General features: G+C 31.3%; 1 protein-coding gene across 3 annotated transcripts in view; it reads left to right on the top strand.

Annotated features, from left to right (window-relative positions):
* LOC118205485 (histone-lysine N-methyltransferase SUV39H2-like) overlaps window positions 1–22,420 on the top strand; it is an 89,208-nt gene extending 66,788 nt beyond the window's left edge. For 2 of the 3 annotated variants that reach the window (XM_035377770.2, XM_085808345.1), the window contains exons 7-8: window positions 8,235–8,373; window positions 21,821–22,420. In XM_035377770.2, coding sequence (XP_035233661.1) covers window positions 8,235–8,373; window positions 21,821–21,909 — 228 coding nt within the window. In that variant the 3' untranslated portion in view covers window positions 21,910–22,420. The other variant, XM_085808344.1, reaches the window with a different exon arrangement.
* Window positions 22,421–23,470: the final 1,050 nt, after the last annotated feature.

Here is a 23,470-nt window from a genome sequence, read left to right as displayed (position 1 = left end):
TAAAAAAAGTTCCTTTTTTTGCTTATTTTTACTTAAATTACATTGCTTGCAATATCTGTTAAGGGAAAACTTATGCAATGAAAATTTAGAAAATGTTCAGAATTTTGATTTAAGTTAAATTATTTAAATATGAATATGGGTGGAAAAATAAATTGTATTTATTTTTAGGTGCCAAGCGAATATAATAAATATGGCTTATTATTATTTATTTTTTGCATTTTGAACTGAAATTTCATCATTAAATCTTGTAATATAATTTAGTTCTGCATAGTTTTTTTTTTCTCTCATTGTAAATTAGTTCTGTAAATTGAACTGTTATTTAAAATTTAAAAAAAAAGAATGTAATTGTTTTCCATGGTTGAGTAATGCTCATTCTTTCTTAATAAATACTGAATTTCTCATATTTTAAATTACAACTCCAATTTTTCTTTTAAGGTTATGCAGTTGTGTATAATGTAATTAGACAGGTGCTTATTTTTTCCCCCTTAAAATGTGCTTGAAAAGTGCTTATAGGTACTTATTTTTTTTAACTAAAATGTGGCAATGAACCCTAGTAGAACTAGGGAGGCGAACTTAAAAACAAAATGCACTGGGGAGAAGGGGAGGAAAGGTGAGAGGCCCTAAAGAAGCTTTTTTCTTTCTTTCCCACTTTTCCTCTCCCCCCTACCCTCTGCTCATTATCCTAGCATCAGGCTGTGCAGTTTTGAAAAGGAAAGCCCACAAGTATATAAAATTGCGATATTCCAACTTCTGTTTAACCTTTCCCTGTGGGCTCGAAAAATAGTTGTGTTCCTTCACTGGGGGCAGCTGGCTCAGCGATTATGGAAAGGGGGAAAAATTTATCAGATCGATTCTTAACGATGAGGTGATTAGTGCTCTTTTGTTGGCAGGCCGGGAAACAGTCAGTATTTCCTGTCAATCCAGTTCCAAAGTTCCAGACATTAAAATGCGAAAAGTATTCTAATCGCTTTCACCCAAATGAATGCCATTTTCCACGAAATGCAATTTATTATTTTATCTTCAGATGAAATGTATGCTACAACTAGAAAATTTTTTTCCAAAAAAGTCTCATAATTAAAATAATTTTTTTAACTTTCACATTGATTATGTACTGAAAAATAAACAAAACAATCAAAGTTAAATATATTCACTTGTATCGAGAATTCAATGATTAAAATATTAAAAAAATTTTCAAACAATATATGCATTTTTATTTTAAGTAGTATAATTATTCTGATATTAAAGAGCAAATTAAATATGGTTTATTTATTACAAGTGTCATTTAAAAAGCATTTTTGAACACATGCAATAACAAAAATTTACCAATGCAATTTTTTTAAATTTATTTTTCTTCCATGTTACGTTGCAAATAGCGATCCCAGGCTTGATCTGCCTTTATATCAGGGATATGTGATCTTTAATTTTTTTTAACCACTTCATAGTTTTGGGTTCCGGAAAGGAATGCAGAAGCAAACACTGGAACTCTAGAAAATAAAATCTTTGTTGAGTTGAGTCCTAATTTATTCAATAACAAAAAATTAGTTTTATCACTTAGAGATATTAGATATAAAGGGCCGTTCACTGGGATTTATCTGAGCTAACAGAGACATCTGGCATAGCTGAACCATCTCCAAAACCAGTTTTTCCCCATAGCGCAGAGAGTTGAAAAATTTGAACTGCATGTATAACGGAGCTAGTCAATACATGAAACTGACTCCGTTAGCTCAGATAAACCCCAGTGTGAATGGTCCTTTACTCTTACCTTAGAATAGAAGGGGAATAGTTGTTCTGTTGATGCTGCATTTTTTCTTTGAATGCAAAATTGCATATTCAGGAACACATTAAAAATTTAAAAAATACAGATCTTTGTCAAATGGGGAAATATTTCTTCAGTTTTTTTTATGAGCTACATTTTCAGAAAGCTAAAATCACTTTTGAGGTATCAGATTGTTATGCAAAATTCTCAGATCTCAAGCTTTTTATTGTTGCTTTTTTTGGGAGTAAGGAAGCTGGGAATGAAGATTCATACTAAGAATTAAATGTAGGGAACTAAAAAATGGTACACATCTGAATTCCTGTATACATGCTTAGCATCCTATTAGCTTATTTGATTCCCTCCAAAACACAATTATTTCTCCATCAAAAGTTAATTACTTAACACTGCCCGTGACTCAGTGGTCAAGATCGCTGAATACTGGTAGTTTGACTCGGGTTCGAGGCCAGGCGGTTGGGCTGGCTGCATAGTTGGTGTTCCTTGTTTTTCCCATGTGAAACGTTAATACGAGCAAGTTCCCCCCCATTCATACTGGGGTTTATCTGAACTAAGGGACACAGTCGACCCATCTCCCAAACCAGTTTTTAGTTGACACATGGAACTGACTCCGTTAGCTCAAATAAACCCCAGTGTAATTGGCCTTTTAAAGTTCTCCATGAAGGCATCTTTTCCCTTAGATAAACAGCCTTGTGTGCTTTCCCATGTTCAGTTAAGCTAAACTAGCATACCTACTTTCTTGGAACTATCTTTAACAAATCTGTTCAGATTTTTGCATTTGCTGACGATACTGACATAGTCACATGCAGTCCTGAGTCACTTAGAAAGGCTTTTACATCTCTAGAGGCTGCAGCCAGCAAAATGCATCTAGCAATCAACCAAAATAAAGCTAAATACATGCCATGTGGTAATAACAGCAATCCCTATTTTGAAATTGGGAATTACAAATTTGAGACTGTTAGCAAATTTAAATATTTAGGATCAGAGGTTAATACTCTCAATGATTTAATGCCCGAGATCCGTAGTAGAGTCCTAGATGCTAACTGATGTTTTTTCGGTCTAAAAAAATACTTGAAGTCTAACTTCATTAGCAGAAAAACGAAGATTTTAATTTACAAAAGCTTAATCAGACCCATTCTTACATACTCTGCTGAGACGTGGGCGATGACAGAAAAAGCTAAAAGTATTATTTCTGTCTTTGAAAGAAAAATTTTGAGAAGTATTTTTGGTGGCATAAAATGTAACAATATATGGAGAAGAAGAACTAACTCTGAACTCTATAAATGCTTTAAAGAAATAGATATAGTAAAATATATAAGGATTCAGAGAATTAAATGGGCAGGACACCTGTGCAGAATGGATGAAAATCGAGTAACTAAAAAGATCTTCTCGGCCTGACCATTCGGCACCTGAAAAAGAGGGAGACCTAAACTTAGCTGGCTCAACTGTTTGGAAACAGACTTAAGAATTTTAAAAATAACCAATTTGATGTCCATGGCCAGGGATAGAAGAGCTTGAAATTTGATTCTGAAGAAGGCAAGAGCCCATCCTGGGCTGTCTGGTCATTGAAGAAGAAGCATATCTACTTTCTGAATGAATTGATACATACATATATCATAGTATAGACGCAAACATATAACAGTGGACAAATTAATAAGTTTTGGAACTTTTCAAATTTTGAATTATAAAATGTTCTTCACTAATTGCTTTAATAAAAATTCGTATTTCATTTGTCGCACAGTTGGAATTTATTCTGTCATAAAAATTATTTATAAAAGGAAGGTTTTTCTAAACAAAGGTGTGAGACCCTCATAAGTTTAGCTTTCTTATTTTGCATATAATTTTATTTTCATTTGTCAAATTAAAGAAAAGGTTATCTGCCTAAGCAAAGGTGGCTTTCGTGGAAAATGTTTGAAGGAAATTGTCTCATATACCCTTTATGTATATGAGAGAACATGAAACGTTCATGCAGTCACTTCATTCATCAAAATTTTAATCCGGGTTGAGTTATCAGTGTTAAAGAAATTTTATCCACTCGGTCGCTAGTTATCATTTAGAACATAAAAACTAAAATTTCACTCAAGTAAACTGTAGTCGGGGGATGTATGTCATTTAAAAGTGACATTCAAATTTATTTTCTTCACCAGAAACGTTTATATTCATTATACTGCTTTTACATGCGCATTAAAAACTGGAATAAAGTGAAACGACAATTATGAAAAGAATGGAAAGAAAGAAAATTTCCTTTATGTTTAGCCGTTATTTAAAACTGAATAAAAAAAAATCATAAATATCACGTGAAGAAACTAATAATGGTTTTTGCAACAGAAAAAAAGTGAAGGAAGGTCTTAAAATGCAAATGTGCAAGAATCAAAGTAACAAATTATTCTTTTTATTTTCTCCCCTCAACAAACTATTTCCTGGAAGATACCAAATTTGTAAACAAGATATGTGGTTTCAAAATAGGGGTGCAATTTCCCCCTATCCATTAGCGGAATCCCACAAGCAAACGCACCCTCTGAGGTGTCGTAAAATAGTCTTCAATCCTCAAGCGTTAGAATTCCTACCCCTGCAACCAGCAAGAAACTGTCCCGAGCCCCCAGTTGCTGTACATTTAACTTGGTACGTATATGTCCCAGCCCCGGGAAAAGGTTAAGCCTAAATAAACTTTTTTTATGTCAATTATTTTTAATTGATACATTATTTTTAGTATAAAGGCATTTTACATTATATTTAAAAAAATTTCAAGTCTCAAAAAGTAGCAGGAGAAAATGATGAATGTGGAAACAATTTCACAAAATCGCAAATACTAAAAGTTTAATAGCACAAAGTTGCCAAAGGTTTCGCAAAATTGCAAATACTAAAAGTTTAATAGCACAAAGTTGCCAAAAGTCGCAAATTTGCGAAAAATCACATGATCTGGTAACACTGATCACCGGTTCAGAATTGCTGCTCTAAAGTACATTTCATTTTCCATCAGAGAAGTCATCTTTGAATACATGGCTGGTTAACAGTTGATAGCTTTATGATTTTCAGGAGCATCGTACTCTTGAAAATGAGTCATATATATATATATATAATGTTAAAAAAGCTTTGACTTTTTCAAATCATCTCTGTTTTTTAGATGTTTGGTTGTTCATTATTTTACATATTAAGGTGGCTCTCATTTTTGTTCAAAACGAGTCTTTTTCCGATATGTCTTTGAATATTTCTTTTTATTTTGCTCATTTTTTAAATTCAATTATCTTCACTGAGAAATATTTTCTAACTTATTTCAGGCCTTTTTGATACTAAGATTTAGATCTATATCTGTATGTAACTGCACTATTGTATATAATCTGTAAGCTTCTTATTGAATGAGTGAATCATCACATAAACAATAAAAGGCTGATCCCTTTGATCAGGTGACAAATTATCGTGCTCAATTTAATAAGCCTTTGTAGAATTTTTTATCCATTTCCTTCTTTGCTTATAAACTTAGCATAACTAGGTTCTAATATGCAGACATGTTTTAATTCCAGTTTCTTTTTTATTTCATACTCCATGTGGTCTCATGCCTCCTTCAGACAATTTGCCAGCTTTCTGCAGTTTATCCATTGCACCTTTGGCTACAATGGTGCAGAAAAATTGTAGAATCATTAAGTTTTTATGAAGCAGAAAACTTGAAAAATGAGCAATGCCCTCGCCGGGACTCAAACCTCAGAACTCTCGAATACATCCTGAGCGTGCTGACCATTACACCATGAAGGCATGATAAGGCGGCACGAGAAATTCCTTATATACTTCCCCCATTTTAAAAGGCATGGCGGAATTTGGCGGGGGATTAGGGGACCCATTCTCCAAATCCTGGTGGGGGAGAATTATCATCCACCACCTTTGTTTTAGTTCGGGCACCACTGTAGGATTTTTCGATGTCAGAAACTGAAGAAATGAGCGATGCTTTTGCCGGGACTCAGACCTCTCAAATACGTGCCAAGTTTGCTGATCATTACACCATGAAGGCATGCTAGAAATGCAGGAGAAATTCTTTGTGAAATAAATATCAGCATTCTAGTATTTCAGTATTTCCAGCCATTTGTATAGTTATATGCATATCTTGCTCACTGGTACTGTTTTGCTCATTTACATAATACACTGTTAGTATTTGAATGAATCCTGCAGTACACAGAATTATATGCACATTTTTGTTGTCAAAACTCACCTCCACTGAGAAGTTCCTTGATTGAATGCCACAAGTATATTAGTATGTGCATTACCATAGTCTTAATCTCTGATCCATTGGTAAAACAGCCATATCAAAATTCTTCATAAGTCTAAACACAACTAAGTATCACATCAGAAAATTCTTGTTGTCACATTAAACGTTTGCTGTGTCACATTAAACGTGTATGTGATATCCGTATGACATTCACATCCACATCACAATGAGACATTTCTGTGATATTGTACTGTGGTCACAAATGTAATGTGAAAAAAATGCAACAATGAGAGGTCATTGCAACATCTGAGCAACTAAGTGTGTTGTATGGGTTGTGATGGTGTCTAGGATATGTTTAATTTGGTAATGAGAAAATCTTTTACGTGGGTCTATTGATTGAGTGGGAAAAAAAATGAGATTTTTCAGCTTACTATTGAATTTTTTCTTATATTCATTTCAAGTGAAATATCAAATTTTTTGTCTGAACAAACTCATTGAAGTACATGTTATATTTAAGAAATGAAATTTTTATAGCAACCTGATGACATCACTTAAGTTGATGTTGGAATCAATAGTATCTGATGGGAGTGATAGGAAAATAAGATTGTTGGGATGAAATTTAGTGTCTGATGCAAGAAAACATGTTCTGAAAATTACTTTTGTGTCTATGCTTATGCCTCCATTCATTGCAGCTGCAAAGGATTGAAATCTGTCAATATGCAGTGAAAGAAATTCCTCAGAAAGCATGACCTAGGAAAAAGACACAAATTTTACCTGCATTATTCCCAGAAGTTATGGAGGAGTTACAACAGAATTGAAGAACACTTGATGTAGATATTATGAAAGCAAGTTCAGAAGCATTTGTAGTATCTCTCATTGTGTATTATTATCTTTGATTTTCTTCTTCACATTATTCAGCTAACTAAAATGCTACCTAATGACCTGGCTTTATTTAATTTATGATGAATTAGTGCAGCTTACAAGCTAAAGTATGGACCTACTCAAACTATTTAAAGCGGTGAAAAACTTTTTGTGGAGTTTATTTATTTATGTTGATGATGGCATTAATAAAGCCAGGGAAAGATTATGCTGATGCATTTACTGGCTTGTTAACTTAAATTATCTAATGCTAAGACTTTTTATTCAGAAGTTAAAAAGCCTAACAGTCTGTGAAAAATTTTTAATGAGTGTTCAAATTGATTCATGAAACATCTTGTGAGGAGGATAGGGGAGTAGAAAGGTTTGGTTTGGTTTGTTGGCAAAGCTTGTGAGAGCTATTTGGTTAAGTATGACTTGAGAATAATGATTTTCTAAGGAAAAGGCTCCTATCCGTATTACACATAGGGAAAATTATGAAAACTCTCATGCAGTGGCATTCACTAGTATTTGAATCAGGGTTGAACTATAAGTACTCTGTGACTTTACCTCTTGGCTGCTGACTTATCTGGAGTAGAAGAGAAGATCTGCATTGTTTGAATGAAAGTCTATAATGAGGTCACATAAGGTAAATAAATTTTAATAAGGTTATCGAAAACCAATCATGTACCAAGGAAATAATCTTTTTTGGCAACACGGTTACTTTTAGGTATTTGGCTAAAAGCTTTATGAGAGGAAATTTGTGCACAACTTCTTTCATAAGGATCCAATGAAATATCTTACTTTTGATTCACATTTCTAGTGGCTACAAGCTATCCAGCTGTTATTTGTTACTGTGAGTTTTGTGACAAGTGTACTGCAGCAGGTATTTTCCATATGTAAGCTTCTTGTTTTTGGGTCAGGTTCCTCCCATCCACATTAATTTTCAGTTTTTTGGTAATGAATTCCGATAATGCCTGAAGACAAATAGTACATACATTCGCTTTAACATGTTATCCAAAAAGCTGGATTGAATGTGCTCAAACTTAATGCAATAGTAAATTTATACTGGTTAACACTTATATATAGATAGTTAATTATGAAGTTTCATGCTTACTGATAACATACAGTTTCACATTGTGTTTCCACCAGAATTATTTTTAGAAAGAAAATTAGAACATTTAAATTTTTTGTGGTGATAATCAAATTAAATAAATGAGTGAAAAATGTTTAAGAAAGCTTTAAAGCTTATGTTAAGAAAGGTAATAGCTCATTGTATATATAAATTTTCAAAAAATCATTAACTTCGAGTGCATTGTCATAAAAAATTTACTTTTTTTAGTTTTCAAAAAAATCTCTTCACTGTCGTAATTAGTACTGACTTTTACTAACATATGACACTTTTTCCAGTGTGATCCAAATCTTCATGTGTTTGCTGTCTGGATTAATCAGCCAGATCCAAAACTGCCACGACTTGCATTTTTTGCTAAGAGGAAAATTCTTCGTGGGGAAGAACTGACATTTGACTACAAAATGCTTAAGAATTGTGGTATAGTATTTTTTACTTTGCATTTTATTATTGTAAAAAAAAAAGAGGAATTAGGTGTAAATAATTTTGTAATAGATTTCTAGTAATTTAAAGCTGTTACGTAGTTTGTAATTATTTGTTAATTCATAAATATTGGTGCAGCTGCTTCTATGAAATATTTAGAAGAGGTGAAAATCACACTGATTTCTATAAATTAACATTCAAACATTTCTGACCCAAATGCATTTTGTTCTGTACATATCTTAATACTTTAAAATAAATTTTCCTTTAACTTCATGACTTTTAGGATTTTATCACCTAAACTTGTTTTAAAACTTAACCATATTTGCCCATTGACTCACTTTTGACATACCTATAAAAAGCACTTTTCTGTTCTAATAGTATCAATTAGTACTTCTTCATAATTTAGGTGTAGAAATTAAATGGTGAATAAAAATAAAATGATTTTGATGGCTTTGGGGTAGATGAAATTGTTATGAATATGCATGATATATATTTATTAGCACAAAAAACTTGCTGAGAGGACTTTAGTTGGATTCAGTGGAATTTTATCCTTCAAATATAGTGGTGTGTTACCTGTGAATATTTTACCTAAAAATTGAATGTAAATATGTTGAAAATGGTCACAAAATTTCAAACACAAATGTGGATGAAGTTGTTATAAGCTGTTGATAATATCTCACTGGAGTATTTATTTTCTTCTAAAGATAAATAAAAGGAAACATCGAAAAATTTAGATCCTGTAACCTGTTGCATCTTTCATTATTTCATTTATGAGTATTAATATTCAGTTATTTGAATGGTCTTTCTAGCAAGGTTTGTACAGTCCTTAAAAGTCCTTAACTTTTTTTGAATCAATTTTTGTCCTTAAAAGTCCTTAATTTCAGCCCAAAATCAGCAGAAAGTCCTTAATTTTAATCATCTGAAATTTCTGTCTGTTTTTACAACTGCCATTTTGAGTGTGAATTAGCATTTTGGAGGAATATTTTTCACAATTCGCTGACAAATATCGTTATCTTTTGAATGGGTGAATGCATTCATGGGTTATAATTTGTTCCTATTTCTAATATAAATGGTTGGATTGAGTTTCTGAGCAAGAAGTGCAACACAAGCATTTCGAAATTATTTCATTTTTTCTAGTAAAGAGCTCTTAAACAACTTTTCACTTTTGGGGATGTGAATTCTTTTATTAAATTGCTCTAAATTTGGTGACTTATCAACATTTTGGCGATTTTTTAAGATTAGTTTCTATAGAAAATTTTTAATTCCGAGATCTGGGAATTTTTCGATGATTTTTTTAAAACATTGTAACATTGATAAATTCCATTAAAGTAATGGTAATATATTGTAATTAAATTTAAGAAATAACATTAAAATAAAGCATTTTTATTTTTTGCTGTTGTATTATAAAGTTCCATTTTGGCCACTTATTATACAATATTTTGAATCTGAAAAATAAGCAAGGTATAACACTATAAAGCACAGTTTACAAAACAGTTCTTAGCAAAAGGAAAATAGCTATGTAATTAATTGAAAATGTCTTTTTAATTTTTTCATGGTAAGAGTTTTCTCATGTCTCAGAATATTCAGAATTCTCAGAATATGCATCAGTTTTCTCTATAAAATTAATTTTACACTTCCCCCCTCCCTTTTTTCCCCCAAAATATTTCTGGCTTTTTGCTGTTACAGAAATGGTAAGGATAATTTTTCTTTAGGATTTTAGATATTGCAGCTTGGAAAGTTTAGAAGGATTTGAAGGCAAGATTTATAGACCCATGATTCTAGAAGATTCGAGAAATATGTGACGAAATGAAAAATATCTCCATGGTGTTAATCCATACATAATTCCTTCCTTTTTAGAGAACATCTGAAAGAACAATAAAAACGTAATAGTTGAATGTTTTACTTCTGATACTAGAATATTTTTCTTAACAGTTTTACCTTCACTTTATTTTCTCTACTTTTCACTAGACACAGGCATAAAATATCAAAAATGCTAATCTTATCATATGGACAGACAGTATAGAAGAGAATTTTCTTATTAATAAAGAAATTGAAAACTGACTATTTAAACGATTCATCTACTATGTCTTAATGCATCATACACAAGGATGGTGCTATGCATTTTCCCATCTGATACAATCTCTGTGGATCCTAAATTCTGCTGCCTGGTGCCTTTATAAATTCTAAAATTTAGACATTTCTAGATTTTGTTGCTTGATATGTAACTAAATTCTAAAAATTCTGTCACACCAGCTCTAACTGAACCTTACCATATATATTTCATATTTCTTCAGAATGTTCATATTACTAAAGAAATAAAATTAGCAGCTTTCTCTATACATTCTAAATGCATTAAGTGTTTTTAGAAAAACAAAAATCTTTCATTAAATCCAAAAATTCTAAAGTGGAAAGGAAGCGTGAAAGAAAGAAGTGAATACATTAAGAGAAAGGGAAATTATACTTTAAACATATGTACAGATATTATGTAAATTACCCAGTTGGTTAAAATTTCAACCTTTACTATAATTTCCCATTTCTATTTTCTCACCAGAATGCAAATTACTTAGACAGTTTTTAAACTAAGGTTTTTGGAGTGTAAGACAATAGTGTATTTATGACCTTCACTCGCTCCCTTCATTAGTTCCTGCCAGCTGTGATAATTTCTAATTGTTCGTCTTTACATTACTGCTGCTGACATTTGAATTTGTTATGATGATAAAGTTACTGAGTCAGCTTAAAATGAAATTAAATTGTATAGTCTTTGTTCACTAGTCCATATTTTTAGTTTGAATTTGATTCTTGTTTAATTACATCGTCACAAGTTGTAATTGATTTATTTAGCATAAGAACATGCCTGTATGTTCTGAGTTCTTTTTAAATAAGAAGCTTATTTAAATCTTTGTACACATAGCGATAATTTACTTCACCTCTGTATGGAGGGTTTTGGTCTATTTAACTTTTACCAGATCAAGTAAACCCTCATAGGTACATTTTGGAAAGGTTGACAGGTTAGGAATTACAACACGTAGAAACTAGTGAGAACATTGTCTTGCATATTGAGTCAAAGTTCTAACTGTTTAGAAAAGATGCTTAAAGAGAAGGAAATGGATATAAATTAGCCAAAATATCTGGGAAGGCTTCAAATTAAAAAGATGCATAAATATTTTATTGAATGTTGTTGCTACAAAACATAAATATTTTGTAGCTTTTAATGTATAATTATCCTAATATTGTTTAAGAATCAATGCCATAAATTACATGTATTAAACTGTGAAATTTTATTCGATTGTTATTTAATAGAGCTTTTTTAACAAATATTGTTAAAAATAAATAAAATTTAATAGTGCTCATGTAAATCCATAATGACTGTTATCTAATACCTAATTTAATTACTTATAACTAACTGGTTACCTTTGAAAATTATCTCCACATTTTAAAGCGAGTCATTGCCTTTCATTAACCCTTATTGTGGTCACAAGTTAAAACACAAAAATGTAAAAATTCGTGTAAACCTATTCTTCGCATCTAGTGAGACTTAAAATAATGCAAAACAACTTGTCACCTCTGGTGCTTTAGTGCATTATTAGGACCTTAAACTATATTAACTGAATTACAACCTTTGGAACTCTGCAAGAACTTTGACACTAACTGCGTCAGACAGAGCCCAGCTAACTTTCAAAACTTGTGAACTGTGTTTATATCAGGTCTTTCATGTTTGTTCTGATCAGCAGGTCTCTCTTTAGGCAAGCAGGAATGGCGACAACAGCCAGTCTTTTGTTTTGAATCATGCTAATTGTGATTTTAATTCTCACTTTATGCTGCTTGACATAAAATCTACTTACTATTTACTAAACCCCTAGACTGAGCAAGTACGTGACAAAATGAGACAAAAAAAAAAAAAAAAATCAACATAAAGCTAACTGTTAGTAAAACCTAAATAAAATGTCACTTATCTTCTTTCAAATATGTCCAATTATTGTGAGTATAAAATATTTAATGTTACTTGATAAATTTCATAAAGTTTATTTTATTCTCAAACTTGTTTATAATTATGTTAATTATGTTTAATAATAATGCATCCTACTTATGGATCTATTTTATTTTTAGGATGGTATTACAAAAGTGAAGTTCAGCATAGATAATATTTTTAATTGAATTTATTCAGTTCCCATTTGCTTATAGGTCCTTAATTTTTTCATTAATGGTCCTTAAAAGTACTTAATTTCCATGTGCGGAAATGTGTACAAATCCTGTGTAAGTTTCAGAGACAAATTGGTCAAATGCAGAAAGTAGATACATTTTTGGTAACAAGTAAGCAGATTTAGATTCATAGGCATCAGGCATTTATTACATAAGACATGTGGACGTGTGTTTAGGTTAAATAATGAGTCGTCTTCAAGCTTATGGGAAGAATAAAATGTTGAAGTTTATTTGGGTTACTATTCATTTAAAAAAGCTCGAAATTCTGTCAGTGACTATCTATACTGATGACAGAAAACTCGGCAGAGTAATCACATCAATGGTAAATTTACTGCCATTAGAGAATGCTATTTGTTTATGGCAAAGCACACGAGGCTTATGTGCCTAAGGGAAGGTATGTCTTTATGGAGGACTTGCTAAGGACACTGGCTCGTATTCACTTTATACATGGGGAAAATCAACCATGCAGCCAGCCCATTGGTTTGGATTCGCCCAAACCCAGGTCAAACAACTAGTATTCAGCAGCCTTAACAACTCAACCACTCAGGGTTCGTAGTGGTGCTTATAAGTGCTTATAAGTCCTTATATTTGAAAATAAAATATAAAGGCCCTTATAGGTGCTTACTTTTTCTTTAAAGCCCTTATTTTTTTGTTTTTAGTGCTTATTTTTTTAATGAACGCGCTTTTTTTTCCCTCTACCAAAGCCGAAACTAAATAAACAACTCTTCTTCCTAATATGGAATGTCAGATGGTGAATCATATTCCCAGAAACAGCTTTTCCCCCTTTCTCTGCATTAACATAACCTTTGGTGTGCATGAAGAGTACAGACAGGTGCCCATCTTTCTATTGGTCAAAGAGTTGGGAAAGCAGTAGAAAATTCTGGTACATTCGGCATTCTTTTCCTCCCACCCAAATACTACACACGTTTGAATTTCTATCAAGATCTTAAAAATTTGCATTCTCGTTCAGCTTGGTCAGTTCATATTCATGTTTATTATGATCGTTATGCTTATATTATGAGTATATGTATAAATGTTTATAATAACATAGTTGCAGTAACTGCTGAAGTATAGTAAACTTCCAAAAATGGTTGTGTTTTAACACAGATTAGCTTTCTAAGGAATAATATTTGGAATGGCTTTCATTTTTTTGGCCAATACATTATACAGTATAAAGGTTGGGAGGTTCTCCCCTTTCCCCGCAAAAGCTTGAATATTTGCTGCAAAACAAGCAATAGACTTTTTTTTTTTTTTTTGTCACTTTCCTATCTGGATTGAATAGGACTAAAAGTTCTGCGGTCTACCAACCCAAGCGAAGAAGGATTCTATTCCGGAAATTTAACGCCGTCTTTTGAAAATTAGAATGAAAAACACCCCAGTTATTTAGTTCTTTATTCTCCCAATACCTGCAGCTGTTGATTCCGATTGTGTAATATCACGTAATTCACGGCTCACGTATTGCGCAGTAACGTTTGCGATATTTTGCAGAGATAATTAATTTTGATGTTCAGTCCGAGATTTATTTATGAACACTTAAAAGCGCTTTACTGTGCTTGCTAAGCAGAATATTTTTTAGTTCCGTTTATATGATGCACATATCGAAATGTCAAAAGCATTTATTTAGCGGGAAAATCTAAAGAGCGGCTACAATCTACCTCCCCATCCGCTCCTCTTTTTTAAGTTACGCTTGACTGTCCAATATTCGCCAATTTCCAAGTATGCGGGTTAGTTAAGCTTTTATTGTTAAAGGATGACTGCATGAAGCAAATTTCTTTCTTTTGATTTCAGAAATGTTCGCTCTTTTTTACTTAAATTACTTTGCTTGCAATATCTGTTAAGGGAAAACTGATATACAATGAAAAGTTAGAAAATGTTCAGAATTTAGATTTAAATTATTTAAATATCAATATGAGTGGAAAATAAATTGTATTTATTATTAGGTTCCAAGCGAATACAATAAATATGCCTTATTATTATTTATTTTCTCTATTTTGAACTGAAATTTCATCATTAAATCTTATAATATAGTTTAGTTCTGAATAGTTTTTTTTCCCTCTCATTGTAAACTAGTTCTGTAAATTGAACTGTTATTTAAAAAAAAAAAAAAAAGTAATTATTTTCCATGGTTGAGGTAATGCTTATTCTCTCTTAATAAATACTGCATTTCTCATATTTTAAATTACAAGTCTAATTTTTAAGGTTATGCAGTTGTGTATGATGTAATTGGACAGGTGCTTATTTTTTTTCTTAAAATGTGCTTGAAATGTGCTTATAGGTGCTTATTTTTTTTAACTAAAATGTGGCTATGAACTCTGACCACTGGTGAGACTGTCAGTAGGCAATGTGTATTTTTTTAGTCCTAATGCAGCTGTTAAATTAGAGATAAACAATTTATTGCTTTTAGAGAAAGAAGTCCATTTCAACAATTATACTGAATAAGTATTCAGGATATGGCACAAAAGTTTGGATTTCATGATGATGGCAGCTGTTTCGAATATTCAGCCATATCTGGAGAAACAGTTGGGGTCTGTATGACAGGCAAAATAGAGGTTTGAGAACTGCCTTCTTTTTTTATGAAAACAAAGCATCACTTCTGATAATTCTGCCTTTTATGGATTGGAGTTCCTTTGTAAAGTGGGCTGTAGAGAAACTTGCATGAAAAATGAGACATGTTATCATTGTACATCAATATCGAATGAAGTCATATCTTACAGAATGCAGTTTCACATAGAATGAGTGTTTACTAGTGATGTTACATACTGTTCATAATGATAGTAATAAGCCTGGACATGCATAAAACTACCCAGATAAACACACAAAAGAAGCCTTGGTGTCGAAAATATTTGCATGAAATGAGTACTCCAGTGGCATAGCATTTGAAATTCATTTTTATGCAAAAAATGTATTTTTTGTCCATAGTTTTGGAAATCTTTGATTTTTTATGTGTTATTTCATGAAATTTCTTGAAATTAAAAAAAAAAAATGTTTAGTATTATATTCTAAAGCAATATATTCTGCCATTATTCTGAAGTAATACACTGAAGTGCCACTGAATTAGGGATAGCCATGGCTATGCAAATTTTATAGTGTTGTGCTGCATTTATACTCACGTGAGGGTGTTGTGATAACTGTATGTTTAGCTAGTTCTATGGCTGTTGTTAATCAGTCGTTTCAGTTGCTAGTATGGGTAAAGCTTCTGATTTAGACACTTTCGATCGAGGACAGCTCGATGCATGGGCCATTCAATTCAGAAATTGTCAAAGGGCTAGGATTTTCAAAGTCAACAGTGACAAGAGTACACTGAGAATACACGGATAGTGGGAAAAGAAAGTAGCGATCTAAAAAATTGCAAAGGACAATTAGCCTCGGATGAGCATGGTGTGAAATAGCTCATTCGTATTGCACATAGCCAACAAAGCCAAACGAACTCAAATTACCAACCAGCTGAATCGGGGCATAGGTCATATAGTCAGCAAATGAATCATGCAATGCTCGCTTGACTTTATGCATTTGCGCCGAGAGCCGTAAACCCACAAGAGTATCATTGTTCAATGCATGTCATTGAGCTACACGTCTTGTCTGAGCAAGAGAACACAGAGAATGGATTCTACAGCACTAGAAACGAGCAGCATGAAGTGATGAATCTCTATACTGACTGCTTAATACTAAACAGGAGTTTGAGAACATGCCATCAGGATCCTAAAGCCATGGATCCTGTATGATTGGTTGGAACTGTACAAGGCTATGGTAGCTCAGTCATGATCTGGGGTGTTTTCCTTTGACAGTGTGTGGAACCTTTGGTATTTGTACCAGCCTCCCTCAATATGATTTGGCATGTAGAATTGCTGGGGGATCATCTCCGTTCATTTATGTTGTCCTGTTGTTTATAAGGGAATGGAGTATTCCAGCAAGATAACTGCACCTCTCACAGGTCCCAGTTAGCTATTTGCTTGGTTGGATACCCATACCTCTAACTTCTATGTTATGAATTAGCTACCTAGAAGTCTTGATTAAGTTGAGACTTCTAGGTAGCTAATTATTTACCTAATCCTACTGAGCACCTTTCGGATATTTTGGAGAAAGGTGTGAAACCACATCATGCAACACTAGTGACCCTTCATCAGTTATGGACAGCTCTGTTCAATGTCTGGCAAGCCATTCCCGTAGAATGCTTCCGCAAATTTATTGAATCTATGCCAAGTCGTGTGGCAGCCATTATCAAGACAAGAAGAAGGCCCAATTCGTTATTGACTTGCTATCCCTAATTCAGTGGCACTTCAGTGTATATTCATTTATTGAAAGTGTCTTTTAAGCTTTTTTAAAAACCGTTACAAAAGAGCTTTCTATCATTTCTTTCTATCTGTGAAAAAACTATATACTCCAAAATAATGCAGAAATATGTATATTTGGAATTAAAATTATGTGCTGTTGTAAGTGTTTGTCTCAAATATTTTTAAAAAATTTTTTTTCGTTAAGAAGCTGTTGTTCCCATATTTAAAACAGTATTGTATTTTCTATCCTATTTTTACATTTTAATGTAAAAGCTTTAACAAAATGTAAAAAGCAATTATATTTGAACCCTGCGAGTTTTTTTTTAAATCTGTTTATGAAAAATTCTATTTAAATAAATAGCATTCCTTTAATAAATTTGTATAAAATAATTACCTTACTCACTGTTTACTTAAATGTTCATCCATTAAAATAATATTTAGAACATTAAGGAAAAGGAAGTATTTTAAATAATGAGGTAATATTAAGGATGTCCCAAAAATAGTTTACAAACTTTATGCGCTGATCTGTCAGACCATAATGAATAAGATTTGCATAGGAAGTTGTATGCAAATCTGTCACCGGCTGGATTTTGCGTATATTACTGTAATTTTTCCAACAGAAAAAAAATCCATAACTACATTCTCTGCATCGTTCTGGGCTATTTGGAGGAGCTTTTTTAGAGATTAACATCTGTAAATTAATGAGAATGACCTCCCCCTCTCCAGAAAAAAAGCCCATTTATTTCTGTCTGTATAAAATTATCCTGTTTCTTTTGAACATTTTGTTTTGGTGTCTCTAGTGTCAGGATTCCATACACAATCTAAAATTATATATACTCTGAAAATGCATGGTTTCCCAAAATATTTATTAATAACCCATGTTTATACCTCCCATTTGACTCTACTAGTGAAATAAAGTTCTTCCATCTTCCCTAATTTCGGCTGAAAGAGCACTGATTTTCACAGGAATTTTGTTTTTTAGCTTATGAATAATAATTTTCCAAACAGAAAAAAATTAAGAAATCGTCAGATTTATTTGGTTTTAAGTAGCCAAAAATTAGCTTTGGAACTTATTAATTCATACTGGAATAGAGGAATGTAGCTTGTTTTGTAAGAAATCTCCCAAGTGAGCTATACAGTATGATTACTAAAGAAATGTTTTAAGCTGTACAAAGTAGTCAGGCACATGCCACTTTCTAATCAGTATCAATTTAATCCCTAATCAGTTCATAATATGAGTATAATAATACCATGAGTATTTGAGTTAATGATTTTTTGTATCTTCAGGAGTGATTGTGACTGCATTTCAAAAATCCTGAAAAATAGTGTTCTGTAAAATTCCATATAATTTCAGAGTATTCATGTAAAACACATACATATTTGCATACACACATAATTTTAAAATCTTTTTAAAGAATTTCATCAGTGAAGCAAGAAGTATAATTTGTTCTAATTCATTAAAAATGACTTGTGCTTTTCTGCAGCAGGTTACATAGTTGCTTATATTTGGTTATCTCAACATTTAAAAAAAGAACTAAAAAGTTAAGCTTGCTTTTTTGGATGGGTGTTCTGAGAACTACTGCATTTACATTCTTCGTGGCTAGTAATAAAATATCGATTCAAATTCAATACAGTCAGAAGGCCATTTTGATGTAGGCAATAGCTTTTTTGCTTAACCTTCTAAGTGTTAGATTCGAACTATGCATTTTAAGAGACATTAGAGATAAGAAAATGCTAAAAAGAAAAGAATGGTTCATGGAATGTAAATAATTTTAATAAGTTGTTCAGTTGTGCAATAAATTATCCCCCAGAACCTTCACCATGAGTCATCAGAAGGATTTTTTGGCCAAAAGCTTTATATGTAGTTTTGTGTAATGAGAATAAATAGCATTTCAATCTGTACAGCATCTAAGTTATTACTGTTCAAGGATGTTCTTCATTTTGACATATCACCAATACAGTTGAATGAACTTTCAATTTTGGTTCCATTCAAGCAAGGTAACAGAGATTTAATCATTTTTGTCAATAGTGGATATTTGTGTTTTCCATCATCTTTCAATCTAAATAATTTAACCCAAAATTTTACTATATCAGTTTTTTCCTATTCTATACAAGACAAACAACATAACTATTTTGCATAAGGCAAACTTTGCTCTAACAAGAAATTTGACCTCCTCCTGAACTTTCTAGTCTAAACTGTTTTAAACTTATGCAATCTTTGAATGTTATATTTGTTCTAAAAATATTTTTTTAAATATTAATTTTACAGGTTTGCTGAGTACAGAGTCTACATTTCACAAATCTGGAAATTCTGGATTTGAGAAAGTAAAAATCCGGAATTCTGCCTATATCCGGATCATAATCCCCCATGTATCTGAAAAAAAATTCTCTTTTCAAAATGCAGAAAGATCACAGTAATTCTGGAAAATCAATTTAATAATTTTTGAAAATCATTTGAAATTTTTCAAATTTGTCAAAAAGGGAAAAATTAATTTAATGAGGAATTTGTTTTAAAGAAAAAGAAGGCTAAAACTATGAGAATCAGATTTCTTCTGTAGATTGTGAAGAAAAGTTAGGTAAAATTAAAGCTGGTGTTACATGCGTTTTTTAGAACAGGTATTTTAGTTGATAACGGAATTTAGTATATGTGTGCAGGGCATTTTAAAAGGGATATCATAATTCAATACCTTTTGGATGATTGTTCATGGAGTCATGGCTCCAGCGTAAGGAATGAGTCAAATAAGGTAGTATTTAAACAGTGACATTTTTCTTGCGTTATCTTGTCGTAAAAATGGGTGAAAATAAAATTTTTTATAGATCTTCTACCAAAGCGTTTGTTGTTTACTCCTTATCCTAATAAAATCTGTTCAAAGGAAACTCAGTTAATGAAAAAGTTGTCCCCTAAAAATTTAATTATATATTTAAACTATGTTTCTTGATAAAAATATGCACCAAAGAATGCCAATTTTAGGAGCCATATTGAAACTGAAGCTGGCTAAATTAAAATTTTAACATATTTGTTGTGAAAGGTAGCTTCTAGAAATTTGCTTTTGAAAATTTAGTCATGTAACTGACTTTGGCAATATACTTTTTCCTAAAATAGTCTACTCACACAGACTGATGTGCATTAAAAAAAGGTTCATTCAGAATTACATCCAGGCTCATGCATTTAAAAATGTTAAATTCTTTCAACATGTTTTCAGTTATAAAAAGTAGAAATTGAATCTCAAGCACTAAAATTAGTATTTTGTTATTTTATAATTCAATTTGTTTTATTCGAATTAATTTATTTTCTCTAATTTATAAGATTTTGTACCTGCTATTAAAACAATATTTTTATGTTAGAGAACTTATTACAGTAAATAAGAAAATTTTTTAGAGTTCATGTTTATTTTTCATGCGACTCTGTATGCTATATTAATATATCCCGTAGATTTAAGTATAAAAAAGCATTATGCTGTTTGCATTATAATATGTATGGGTTTTCTCTTATATTAAAAGTAAAATACAGGAACAATAAGGAAAAATTTTATAATGCTTATGTTAGTTTGCAGTTTCTTGAAAGTTATTGTAATTTTTCTTTTATGGTGATTGCTTCCAGTTTGTCTGTAATGTTCTACTGTTGTCTCAACATCAAAATATTCTGTAAGCTTACTGTTTTGGTGCTGTTCAGATGACATAATATTATTTTGATGCTATTTAGATTCTTTCTATATAAAACTAATTTTACTTATTTCTGTTGTATTTTGTTTCAGTTCAGAAGTCATTTAACCTGCATTTAAGTTGCTGGCCATTACTTAAAATGGTTTCTTCCAAATTCTAAACATTTGATATCTTCATGTTTCATGTATGGGAGAATTACTTTTCTTGTCCACTTTGGTAGTCAGAATAAATTACTGTTATGTATAAGTATGAGAATTCTTCTGTAGAACTGTGAAATGATAAAAATCATTCCTCTTCTTTGCTAGGGAATATCTGAAGTATTTCCTTACCTTGTGAATTGTCATTTAATAAGTTTTAATTGTGGTTCATTTTGTCACCTGCCAGATATGGAACATTTGATGCCTTAATGACTGATAAAATCATCTTCTAGGTTTATAAAATCCAAAATCATTTCATAATGCACAATGTTTTTGAGGTATCCCATATAAGGAAGTCCATTGTGGTAAGGTCAAGGCTTCTTTCTGGCAGGCTAAACCATTGAAGTACTACTCCTATTCCAGCCATCTGAGCAGTGACTTCAGATATAAGTTCACATCTTACTTTAAAATATGTTGTGCAACACATGGAATACAAGTCAAAAGCACTTACAATGAGACAACCTTCAGGCAGTTTTACTATTTGAAATAGTTTCATATTTGTAACAGCTTTCAATTAATACATTTTTATGATCCTGTCAACTACAAGAACTCTTTTTTTTTTCAGCTTAATGTTGAATTTTTAAATTGTATTTCAAACTCCACTTTTAGAAATTTATTTTACTAAATTATATTTTAAACGTAATATGTGGGTACTTTCAGGAACATGAGATTGTTGTTAACAAATGGTCCAAACGATTTAAAAAATTCCTTATTTAGTGTAAAGGCAGTAAAAAAGTTGTCTTACGAGGTTGAATTAGAACTGTTTTGTTTTTAAGGTTGAATTAGAACTGTTTTGTTATTTTATGTTTGTTTTCCTGTGCTATGCTGATTTTTTTAATTTAATTTATTTTTTTAATCATTAATCTGGTTTTCATTTTGGTTTGAATAAAAATTTCTGCTGAGGTTCTTGTCATTGTTTAGAACAGAAAAACCCTTAAATATTTTTAATTTGTGTGCCAAATTGCTTTCTTCCATTTGGATCTATGGCACAGAATCTTATGGTACTCAAAGATCTTACTTAATCAAAGTATTTATTGTAATATTGCATTTCAATATTTGACACTTTTTGTTATTTTTAGGAGTATATTTCATTTCATTATTTTTTTCCCCCAGATAAATATGAGAAATCGGATCCCAGCTGTACCCCTTTCCGAGTATTATGCAAATGCAATTCAAAAAATTGCAAAAAGTACTTGTGTTAAAAGATCTTCATCATTTTTCTGTGAAAAAAAATTTTAAGTCATTTTGTGTTTGCTTCAGTGTAAGTTTTTAGTTATATAAGTTTTGGTTGATACTTTTTATGCAAGTTTTAACGTCAGATGTATTCTAGTGAGCTTAGTTGTTTTCCAGTTAAATATCTGAATGCTGCTTTGTAAAGCTCAAAATCTGTACATATGAATTTCAGTTTTGTATTGTGTTTTACAATGTAATGGATATTAAGTACATATGAATTTTTGTTTTATCTATTAAGGTAGGTGTAATACTTGTAGATGCATATAAAATCCATAAAATGAATGTTCACAGTCCTGTTGGTCACTATAACTTCTTCATTTTCATACTAATAGAATGTGATTCATATGTTTGGAAACTTCAATTTAGTAATTTAAAAAATTGTAATTGTTTTGTTTCACTGTATTACATTTTGTAATTTCGTTATTTATCAGTGTAATGCTTTATAACTGGCCATGTTTAGAATAAAGAATGTTATGGACAGTTTCTGTATTTGGTTCATTTTGCGTCTAATGGGATGCCATAAAAGTCCAATATGTATTTTTAGCTGTATGTAAGCCTGCCCCTTTTTTAGAGCCTTACAACCTAATGAAGGAAAATGATTTATTAAAAATAAGATATAATTTTCTAAATGTATTTGTACTTAAACTGGCAACTAATGCAGCTTTTATTTTTGTATTATGGAGAGAAAAAAATAAATTCTTATTATGCGGTCGAACTGATTATTCTTCAATCTTTGATAACTAACGGTATGTTTTAATTATTCATGTGCTATGCATGCATCTAAATTACAGTAAAACTGTCCTTTATCAGTCCCTTTATTTACAGATTATTGAGTGTGATAATTCTCTTAGTTCTCATTTTATACTTTAATATTTTTTCTCATAAGCCCATAGGTAAGAAATGTAAGGGGATAGTGTTGGAATCGCTGAAAGAAGCAAGTCAAAAATAAAAGCAACAAGTCAGAAATGTAGCTTAGGTATTCCATTCATGAGACTTGTTGAAAAACTCATTGAAGTCAGTAGAAAACTAGTTAAGGTGTTTAAATTAAAGCATCGCCAGGTGACTATATAATTAACAAACTACTACATTATTTGATACTTACAAATATCAGATGAAAAGATAAAATGCATTAATGATAGCTGTATGGGAAAATAAGCATGATCTTCTGTATTTCTTGTGAAAAAGTGTAATGTAATAAACAGTTTAATAACCTTAACTAATAGTTTAGATATTTGTCATGTATTAAATTATCTTTTCTTTTTTATACTTTCATTATTCCTCTTCACAAATTATGGAACTTATTTCATATTTTCATAACTTTTTTTTTTTTTTTTTTTTTTTTTTTTTTTTTTTTTTTTTGTATCTAGAATATTTGAGTAAGAATCTAACCTTGAAATGGAATTCAAAAATAATTGTAATGAGTAAAGCATTAGTAATTGTTCTGCATCTGCATGTAAGATTTTTCCTGTTTGCAACTTCTGTTTTTTTTTTTTTTTTTTTTCCCAATAACCACTTTGCTCACAGGATATC

The sequence above is a fragment of the Stegodyphus dumicola genome, chromosome X1, assembly GCF_044657685.1.
Source record: "Stegodyphus dumicola isolate Sdum_Otavi_A_Nest chromosome X1, ASM4465768v1".
Taxonomy (NCBI): domain Eukaryota; kingdom Metazoa; phylum Arthropoda; class Arachnida; order Araneae; family Eresidae; genus Stegodyphus; species Stegodyphus dumicola.
This window is presented reverse-complemented; position numbering and strand designations above follow the sequence as displayed.